Source organism: Adiantum capillus-veneris, chromosome 18 (genome assembly GCF_014529385.1).
Source record: "Adiantum capillus-veneris isolate H3 chromosome 18, ASM1452938v2, whole genome shotgun sequence".
In the NCBI taxonomy this organism is placed as follows: domain Eukaryota; kingdom Viridiplantae; phylum Streptophyta; class Polypodiopsida; order Polypodiales; family Pteridaceae; genus Adiantum; species Adiantum capillus-veneris.
Window position 1 is genome coordinate 29,793,671 of NC_140948.1, and position 11,291 is coordinate 29,804,961.

At 44.1% G+C, this 11,291-nt stretch overlaps 1 protein-coding gene across 1 annotated transcript; it reads right to left on the minus strand.

The window, feature by feature from the left end:
- Positions 1-1,890: 1,890 nt before the first annotated feature.
- Positions 1,891-10,859, minus strand: LOC147435414 (uncharacterized). Its single transcript, XM_086488479.1, has 5 exons — positions 10,624-10,859; positions 2,649-2,699; positions 2,514-2,573; positions 2,346-2,417; positions 1,891-2,244 (listed from the first exon to the last, which is right to left on the minus strand). Exons 1-5 carry the CDS (start codon positions 10,754-10,756, stop codon positions 2,207-2,209), a joined length of 354 nt encoding a protein of 117 aa, XP_086344605.1. The 5' UTR covers positions 10,757-10,859; the 3' UTR covers positions 1,891-2,206.
- Positions 10,860-11,291: the final 432 nt, after the last annotated feature.

Here is an 11,291-nt window from a genome sequence, read left to right on the forward strand (position 1 = left end):
ATATAGCTGCAAGATCATGGCCGTAGCCACGCCCATGCTAATCCGTTGTTATTTCACGCCTCTCCCAAGTGCTCAGAAAATTTTCTTTTATAATGTATGTGATTGAGATAATCTTTTACCTCTTTCCATCGAGTATAATATGGCTCACCTTGTGGTCCTTGAAGTGCCTACCTTGTCACATTAGCAATAATGGCTCTCAACATGCATTTTGAGGGGATTTTGAGCCTTTGCATCCTTGAGTACACAAGTTGAGAGAATAGACATTGCAGATTGCATACAAGTTGCAAATAGTGTGATGCCTACACATACCATCACCCGTGAGACAAATAAATATTATCAAAATGACTCATTTGTCACAAGCAGTCTACATGTAGAAGAAAAATCATTATCAAGCATGAGTACCAAGAGAGGATCACACCAATACTTGCATCAATATTTTCAAAACTACAAGATGAGCCAAACAAAAGAAGCCATCAATTTGCATAAGCAAATCAAAAAGAGCAAGACAACATGATAAATGACAAAAGAGAGGATGACCGCCATGCATAAAAATCCTCAACACGCCACCAAGAGAGAAACCGCCTCCACCCACCTCACACCACCAAACCACCAATCCAGAGGTCCCAAATTCAGAAGGGAATTCAAACCAGAACACATGATGCAAAACAAGCAGTCAATCAAAGAGGCGTGCACACACACCGCGACCACATGCAAGCAAGCAGCACACCCAGACACAGACACATAGGCAATGCAACGCATACGGCATACATCACACACAAATGTAATAAAAGACGGGCATGCACAAGAAATTGATAATTTCCTCTTTATCAAAAAAAGTTTGATAGCTCTTAATATAATATACCATTTACACTTCCTCCCCCTTTTTTATGTCAGCATCATAATATCCTTTACTAAACACCACCCAACTCGACCTAATCATAACAAAGACACAGTCTCGAGCTAAATTCAAAGGTCAAGGAAAGTGTACAAGAAAAGAGAGACGCAAACACCCAGAATAAACACCAATGTTCAGAAAAAACCTTTTTCAGAACACTGAGAAAACCTACATATGAGAAAATTAAGAGGTAAATTGACCACATTTGAAGGTTTTTAACACTACATTTCTTTGAATTTTTTACGTTTTCACATCTTCATGTTTAAATATTAGAGGAAAATCTCAAAATGTGCAGTAACATTGCACTAAGCCTACCTTTTCTTCAAGCATTGGCAACGCTCAAGAACATCCTTGTATGGGTGGAGACCTTTTGACTTGAAAGCTACTTGACCTTCAATCTCTCCAGCACATTTTTCGACACAAGGACAATCATTCAAGAATAATCAAACTAAAAAGACCAACTTATTGTTCAACTCCATGAGGATACACTTGGATGAAATGCAAGCCTTGAGAAGGAAGTTGCTGTCATTATTTACATAATTTCCCCTGGTTGTCACCATACTACGCCATTACCATTCAAGGAATACACAGATGTTCTCTAGGAAACAATCACCTAGGAAAGTGAACCTGCAAAGATATCATAAAGAGCATGACACATACTATTTCGTGCACCATTAACCTTGATCTTTTCCATATCAATGGAAACACCACTTTCTGATACAATATGACCAACAAGTCTGCCCTCAAATAATGGTTCCAAACGTCAACAGGTAAAAAAAGGTTATGCCTACTCTTAGTGCTTGGCAATGTCAACCACCTGTATAGAAGCTACCAAACACATTCTTTCATGGCTTTCACGTGCTACATTTGACACGCATTCAAGTGATGATTGCATGTAAAACGACAATACCCCTAAACATATTAAGTTAGAAAGAGACGCACATGCACACAAGCTGTGCAGATGACATTGAGCATTCGAATTCAAGGCTCCAATCAAGTTGAACATAATAAGGGTATATCAACTTCAAATTGTCTGTGACATGACAAAAAAAGAGCACCCAACACCTGTAGCATATCTCTAATGAAGATTTATGTGATTTTCAGCCATGCCTGTACCTTGGATACGGAACCAAACGACGTGTCCCGCCTGAAAGTTCCTCCGCCTCCTTAAAGAACATTTTCTGCTCTTTAACATACAGCTTTAAGAAAGGAGTACAATGTACCATTCTTATAAATATCCTTGACATTGAGATAGAACAATCTATGCAATGCTAAGCAACAATTCCATTAGCTAATTTTGAGGCGATGCCCTCAACGCCCATACTTTTGGAACTCCCATTCGCTATTATCTGGAAGCCACAAAGAAACAAAGGTATTGGCAAAGAGAAGACATAGACTTAACAAACGTCTTTCTACATAAAAAGCATTAAGAAATGAGTAAGGGACGGACCTAGCGGACAAACTTGCCGTGTCTTCAGCCATCTGCTGATACAGTGAAAGTGAAATGCATGGTTGCAGACACCTGCAAATTATCCACACACACACAAACATACTAATTGATCGACAAAGAATTCCATTTACCGTAAAACAGAGAGATGGGTTGTTAGGAGCTTCCTACCCCATGCCACAGTACACTCCTCACTTGTAGCGCTAGCCTGATTGGCTTGGCACTCAATACCTGAAGTCAGGCAAGCAAGTATCATACACTGTTACATAGAAATCCATTGCTCAACGCGGTTATATAATGCCTTACATAAATCCATAATGTGGTTGCGACAAATAGCACAATTGTCAACAACAATATCTGCACAGAACCATAATACAAGACAATAAGTAAAGTGAGGTTATGATGCTGTCGTAAACCAAAAAACGCACGGTAAACAATCTCTGCTGACAGATATCAAAAAGGAGCAACCATCTCGACTTCAACATCGAACCTTGTCATATTCAGGCCATTTTCTTTCTGAAATACATTTGAATGCTGTACGAAGCACACTTTTGTGCTTACTGCCGCATAATGCCTCAGTAAACACAAGGTGTTTAAGTGATCAACAATGATGAGATGTTATCACACAGGTCTCATACAAGGTAAGTAGCAGTTTGAACGTCTACATGCATGCCTGGCATGTACCAGCAAAACCATGCAACTCAAAAGCCTTCCAACTTGAGAAGAATAAACGCACAATCTTGCACTACTTGCGACTATAAGTACTACCTCACTTACCTCTATTCACCTCTCGCAAAGCGAGAGGAGTTGCATCCTCATACTCTGGCAGCACATAAATCATCCAATATCTTTAAGCCATCTACTTTCAATAAGTCGCGGCTGAAAGCAACCCAGCACTATGTCCGTACAAGGCACGCTATCAACCAAGTCAGCAGTGCCACATCAGCAATTCCATACAGTCCCCCGTGATTTGCTGTTACAGGCTTGGACACTCCAAGCGAGAAATCAATAGCAACACACGATAGAAACTTCAAAATCACTCGACAAGAGAGAGAGAGAGAGAGAGAGTCGATACGGCACAGCGGAGTTCCGCGCCCAGATGCACTGGATCCAAAGACCGGTGCCCCTTCCAGTATTTTTTATTCTTGAGTCACGACAATACAACTTCCGAGGGTCCTCTGCTCTTAGATTCTCCATCCAAATGCTCTGTAGAGTGAGGGCCCCAAGGGTCCTTATAAACAGTACAAGGGATGCCCAAAAATAGAGCCCCAAAAGCATCTGCTCACAAAAGCTAGCGCAAAAAATTGTTGCATCAGCAGCCAGCACCAAACACGGAAATCCGTACAGCTTGCCACATGGCATAGCCAACGCAAATCACAAGATTCCGTACAACCTACCACATGTCATATCGGCACGATTTATGGAAGTCAGCCTCAGAGATCAATCTTTCCGTTTTTAGATGCTCCACAAGTCTTTAAGTCACTAGGGGTTAGGTTTTTAATACCTAGCTCCTTTCAGGCCTCTCGGCCACACTTTCTAGGTTCAAACTTCTTTTGTTCTTCAGTTTCTCTTGTCCTCTTGGCCATTTCTCTTCCAGTTGCGCACGCCACATCATCACTTTGTGCCATTCCCCCTCTTGAAAAAATTGTAATCCTCGATTACGCTTACAAAACAGCCATAGGATAGAAACTTTCTTCAGAAGACACTGACTCTATGTACTCATGCACCAGACTCAACCAATCCAAAACTTTTACAAAGACATCAATCATAATTCTATCTATCACGATTGTGACTATGTTGCAATATTACATACACTCCTAATTACAGATACGCAAAGTGCCATGCCAAGGAGAACCCCTACGCTTGGATGGTCAAGACCTTTCACTCAAGAGACATGCCTCTTCACCAAAAGCCACACTCCTTCAACGACTCGTCACAACCCTTCGCTCTACGGTTGCGACTCTTCGTCCAATGGCTGCAGCTCTTCGCCGTAAGGATGTGTCTCTTCACCATGCGACGTGTCTTTTCATTTGTGTCTCTTCGTCTCCTATATAAGGAGCCTATTGTACTCAGTCTTCAACAGTTCGTTCAATCAATCAAACCATAGTTACCGGGGAACGCCCCCTAGCCCCCGTTCCGGCGTTCCAGGGGGCAGTTCCCTTCCCGAACGTTCCGGAACGTCCCGGAATGTCTGACGTTCCGGGTGGCCAATGCAAACCGGAACGGCCGTTCCGAAACGCCCCCGGACCGTTCCGGAATGCCCCTGGAACGGCCAACGGCTACAAACAAATTTGGCAAAAATTGAAAAAATTGAAGTAAATGTTTGGGCTTCTTTTGAAAGTGTGAAGGCCTCAAGGACTCATAAAATGCACCCCCCTCCCCCTTTCTCTTCACAAGCTAATCCTCAAGGCTCAAGCTCTCTCCCTCTCACTCTCAAGATCTCTCCCTCTCAAGACTCGCTCTCTCAAGGCTCCAGGCTTCAAGCCTTCAAGCTCTCTTCCTCTTCCTCCCACTCTCTCAAATCTCTCCCTCTCCATCTCTCTCTCTCTCTCTCTCTCTCTCTCTCTCTCTCTCTCTCTCTCTCTCTCTCATCATCTAGTCATAGCAAGGTTGAATGGTCTTCAAAACGAGTTTTTTGTGAGTATTAGAGTCAAAGCACTCTAATACTCCTTGTATTTAAACACAAGGAGCTAGAAATTGCACTATTTGGGTGTTTTTTATACCTCCCGTTCCGCGACGTTCCCGTTCCGGACCCCTAGCCGTTCCCCCGTTCCGCGGGGATCCCGTTGCCGTTCCCGTTCCGCGTTCCGGGTAACTATGAATCAAACACACATTCAGTCTCTTGAGTCTTAGTTTGATCTTAAGTTCCTGCCACTCTTCAAAAACACGATTAGGATCGACACGCCCAAGCGAACTTGGGTTCGAGCGACCTCAACAAAAAAAAATTATGTGGTTCTTTCCTTGAGTGATACAAAACGCTGCCAAAGCTCTAATACTAATGTCAGGTGCAACGGAATGAATGTTTGAACTTTGCTCAAGATGAGTGCTCCGAACTGTGCTCAAGGTTCCTTTTGTTCTTATGAAAGGGAGAGCCTTCCATTCTTAATGAGAGAGTGCAATGATCACAAACAAAGTGAATGGACACTGTGCGTGCAAGTGTATGAGACTGAGAGATAGAGAGAGAAGAGAGATACGACACAAGAGACGTTGTAAAACCCTCCTCCAAAGGCCCCACTCTCGTCTACTTATGATTGCACAATCCTGTATATATGTAATTGGAACATAAAAATTCATGTTATCTCATGATTGTTTGTGTGTGTGTACCACCTTTCTTCTGCTTCCATACAACTCCGGGAAGGGGATAGAGTGTAGCGGCGAGGGTGAGAGTCTCACAACCTTCGGGTCCCGGGAAATTTTTGCTCTAATACCATTGTGAGGATTAGTGGTGCTAATCCCAGACACGCAGAAAGCAAAGCAGCAAGAGAAGCCGAAAGAAAGGCAGCCATAGAGCGTGAGTAAGAGTTCTGGCGACTCTTTTCTCAAGTTCAGCCACGGATGCAAGAAATTTGGAGAAAGGAGACTCTCTCAGTCTCTTCTTCTCCAAAGCATGACACACAGGATTTGAATGACAATGATTTGCATGATGAGCGTGATGATTTGGATGACAATGATAAGCATGATGATTTGCATGATCAAGATGTGATTTCTCACAAGCATGATGATTTGCATGAAGATGACGTGATTGTTCACAAGGATGATGAGTTAGTTATGTTATTTCTAGCGAAGCTAACCTCGTTACAGACTCGATCAATCACGAAGGATCGATCTTGGCTCTCGAGTCGAGGTCCAAAGCACCCCCTCAGGAAGAACTCCCTCAAAAAGAACCCCCTCAAGAAGAACAAATCTTGGCTCTCGAGTCTAGGCCCACAGAACCCTCACAGGAAGTATAATGTGTTTGGATGATTGATACGCACGCATTGTTCGAGTGTTTCATTCGTGATCCTTTCCTGTATTTTAGTCAGCGTCTTTATGTGATCCCTTTTCCTAGGCATGACATATTGTACGTTGAGCACGTTTCACTCATGGATGAGCACGGATGTATGCGGATTTTTCATGAAAAGCTGAAAAGTATGCATTCAAGAAAGTCACATTCATGTCTCTTCCTTGGCAGGACACAGTTGTAGAAAGAGCACATGAAAATATGAGCACCAAGCATGGGCATTTCCGTTGTGAATTGCCACAGTTGATTGCTCTAGATCATAAGAGAAAGATTCGATCTCATTGTTTGCGTGTGTGTGGTGAACGGTTTAGCACTCCGTCTATTTGTTCATCTACATTGCATGCACAGTCTTTGAGGAAGACACGATTTTTTCCACTCATTTTACATGGAATAGGTATATTTATGGTTTTGTGTTGGAAATGGTTTCAGGAATTTTCAGCCATGGAGATTCTTGAAGAAGAAAGAAGCAGGCCTCTAGACGAAGTTGAAGCATCGAAGGAACCTCAGAAGACTTTGCATCGCTTTCGGCGCGGCCCAAAGAAGCAAGCATTGCAGACCTTTATGAAGTTCAAGTACCGCACGACCCACACATCAGAGTGGGCCGACGAAGAGTCCCTTCCAAGATTCCAGATGCTATTGACAATCTCCCTCGACGCCATACAGTTCGGTACCAGTACCTCACTTTGAAAAGGAGGGGATGTCACGTGACACATCCAACCCTATGTGTCCGTGGACAAGCTACAGCACGACAAGGGTTCTGTCAGTCCAGTCAGTCTAGATTAGCAAGTGTTCTTGCACTTTTGTGAGTCTGTTCGCAGACCGTGCATGCCCAGTCACTTAGTGTAGATGCATATCCTCTGGTTGCACACTGCATGATCATAAGCATTCCCATCAAAATCCATCAGAACCCTTCAGGGGAATTTTCCAGTGCATTTAGCCTATTTTACCTATTTTTGATATTTTTCACTTATTATTTTTAAGTGACTTTTGTTGGAAAGTAGGTAGGGCAAATTGAGTAAGTTTGTATATAAGCAAACCTAGACTAGCACTAATTGGCGGAAGAGGCAACAAGAGCACCTTGCTCAACAGGCAACTTCTCAAGCAAGAACTTGGTGGTCTCCCCTCCAAGCAAGAAGGACTCAGCACCTAGCGTTTTCCTCATCAGCATCCACCATTGGCGTTTTCTCCAGCAAGTAGTCGTCGCCATCCAGTCCTTGCCCTAGCATTTTGCATCAAAAACCCATCGGCAACTTCAAGCCTAGCGTTTTTGATCCTTGCCATCGCCAGTAGGTTCTCAAGCCTAGCGTTTTCAGCAGCCTGCAAACACCAGCGTTTTCAACCCTTGCCATCGCCAGTAGATCCCCCATGCCTAGCGTTTTTGGTCCTTGCAAGAACAGCCTCAGATTTCAGCCTTTGGACCATTGTGGCAGGTGATTTTCAGCCGTAAAAGACCATCAGTTTTCAGCCTTAAGACCTGCAAAATTCCAACGACAAAGATCAGCAGAATCAGCCCCAAAACCAACGTTTTTGGATTTGTAGCAGATTTCAGCCCATAGCGTTTTTGGACTGCAGATAAAAGATTGCAGATTTCAGCCCTTAGGTCGGTGTCGTCATCGCCGACATAGCCTAGACTTGCATCAGCACATGCATTCAGTTTGTACCAGATTGTGCAATCATAAGTAGACCACTCTCGCCGACGAGAGTGGGGCCTTCGGAGGAGGGTTTTACAACGTCTTTGGTGTCGTATCTCTCTTCTCTCTCTATCTCTCAGTCTCATACACTTGCATGCACAGTGTCCATTCACTTTGTTTGTGATCATTGCACTCTCTCATTAAGAACGGAAGGCTCTCCCTTCCATAAGAACACAAGGAACCTTGAGCACAGTTCAGAGCACTCATCTTTGCAAAGTTCAAACACATAACACCCTTGATGCACCATCGTTGTGATTACTAGACACATTCGCCAGGACATGATCCAGTTGGACACTAGAAGGAAATGGATAATGGCGAGACAAGAGTTGGGTACAAAGGTGGCTTTCTATAAAGAGCATCTTCTCCAACTCACAGAGAATGGGTTTGTGATTCGACCGAACTATATGGATACACATCTATCTCATGGGTTACGGTGTGCCATTGGTCAGATGCGGACATCTTCCCACCAGCTTGAGATTGTGACTGGTAGATTCAAAGGGATACCATCAGCCAGCAAGAAATGCCGCCTATGCCATACAGAGCCAGAGACGGAGATGCATTATATATGTCAGTGCACAATGTACTATGAGTACGGAGTCGCTTCCACTGTCTATTCAAAGATGGCTTTGGACCCTTCTCCAAAGTCATGCGCTATTAGGACCAAAGATGCCTTGGACTGTATCTACTTGAGTTACACAGACACAAAGACAGTTTAATGAGGAGATCTGAAGAGAGACAATCCTGAAAACGGATTTACGATTTCTTCACACCCGACACTCGACAAATAGAAGAGCAGCCACCAATGCAAAGCTCAGCTCATACTCACACCCATGGTACTCTCATTGAACGAGCATTGGAGCTAGGGAGATCAAGACGCCCGCAACTAAGGAGAGGAGCTTCACAGCATCGACAAAGATTGCAACAGAGGATTCGAGCCATACTCTCTCGACATCCAGAGTACAGATGAGGATAGACCATTAGATTCACAGGTTTGTAACCGTGGTCTCACAGGTCATTTTGGCCTCTTGAAGACGTTAATATATCATTTCATTTCATTTCTCTCTTTCTCTGTGGTACAACGCATCCGCATCCTCGACTTTGACATGGTATCAAAGCCTTGGCATGGAGAGCACGTGTTGAAAGAGACTCCCTCTACAGTAGCGACGTCCTCTTGCTTGGAGTCATAGCGTTTCCAAAACGCTGGAGAACCATGAAGCAACCCATTGCACGCCGGATTTGCTCGTCGTTCATAATCCTCGACTGAAGACCAACTTTGCAACTGAAAAGTATGGGAGTCGTTGCGAGAGAGAGAGATATGAAGCTAAGACGAGCATGATCTCCATCTAACTCAAAAAAGCATACGTCCATAAACACAGCAATTGCAGATTCCACATTGTGATGTATATTAAATGACCTCAAACAACCATCCTGCATAGGCATATTCAAGGAATCCCCCATCACTAGCACCAATCATCTGGAATACCCTTCTCAATCATCGTGGAATCCCTCCATGCATCGGGCCAGCATCCCACCTTGCCCAACTAATATGAGTACGGTCCCCCAACTTTTGGCTCTCATGATCTTGGATATAGAATTAAGAGTTGATGCACGTCTCCTTTGCAATGTTTAGGTGGTTGTTGGATCAAACCATGACGCATAACCAACCATATCCTAAACATTAATCGCAAATATGGAGAGCACTCTGATCGTCATAGAGGGGCCTTGACAAAAATGGAGCAACATGAGTTTTACCCCACTAGCTCCTCCACATGTTTGGGAATGACTCTAACTAGTGCATAATGCAACAAAAGTTTCAAGGGTCGCTACCTAGAAAAAGGCCCACAGACTATGAGCTATGAATTCAAAGCGCAACACTGCGTCAACGGTCTAAAATCCCTGGTCCACCCTCAACCCATTGTGCCCTAATGTCTCAAGATTTATCAGAACCTCCCAATTAAAAATGCATGATGAGATGCCTCAAGCTAAGCAAAAAACCCTGTGAGAACCGTCCAATAAAAGGCTGTGTGCCAACTTCCAAGCTATAGCAAGGACCACCTGAATTGCCACCAAAGCTCTACTCGATAGCAACAAAAGTAACAATAACCATTCATATAGTTTACGACAAATAGACTGCAAGACTTCCGTAAACTGCTGTGTGGTCGGCATTAAATCCGACATCTACATGTCTACCTAGAGGCAACCAAGAGAAACCACCTGAGACTCCTATATGGCATTCACCCTTTCCTCCAATCATAAACCATGAGAATCCTTTTACTTGGTGCAAGCGTCTGCCCTAGCACAGTATGTCCAATGCTTCTCTCTCTCTCTCTCTCTCTCTCTCTCTCTCTCTCTCTCTCTCTCTCTCTCTCTCTCTCTCTCTCTCTCTCTCTCTCTGTGTGTGTGTGTGTGTGTGTGTGTGTGTGTGAGAGAGAGAGAAAGAGAGAGAGGAGTATTAGGTCTTCAGTTCAAGACTTGTAGGATAGATCCTTGAGGTCTCTTGCGATTGTTCCTATGACGGAAAAATCTCTCTTCTTCTTGTTTTCTCTCTCTCTCTCTCTCTCTCTCTCTGTCTCTCTCAGTGGTTACGTACCCCAGGCCCAAAGAGCGACTGCGTTCCATTTCTTGATCTCGAATCGCTTGGGGCGTTTGGCTGCAGGGCCGGCGTCGCTGCTAGAACCCTCTCCAAAAGGCTCCATAGGCGTATCTACCTCAACTTCCGCCATCTCTGTAGTCTGTACCAGCGGAGGAGGAGGAGGGACGGGCACAACTATTTCTTCTCTCTCAGGTCACTCGCCTTGAGTTCAACACTCGTAGGACACGCATTTGAGGACCTACGACTACTATTAAGACTCTTTATATAGCTTGAGTTCAAGACCTGTCCGATAGATCTTCTAGTATGTCCTAACGATTTTAGAAAAATCTGAATTGAGGAGAATCTTCAGTAGATGCTGACGAAGCTGTTGGGGAAAAATCCAAGAAGAAACACATGAGCGGAGCGAAGGGAGAGGCTTCAGACAAGGCAGAGAGCAGTTGAGGAAAGGGCGGGTTGGGGTTAAGTGTTGCGTGCAGGAGCTGATGCAAAGGAGTTTTTACTAAACATGCAAACGACTGTGGGCACCAAAAAACCTTCGGTGAGGTGGTTACTCCAACTTGTTGAAAATTCAGCATGCGTTCATCCGGGTTCGATTCTCTTTAGGAGTTTTGGGGACTGTTAGGCCGGCACCTACGCACGGGTTAGCCGAGGCCTCACTCGAGATC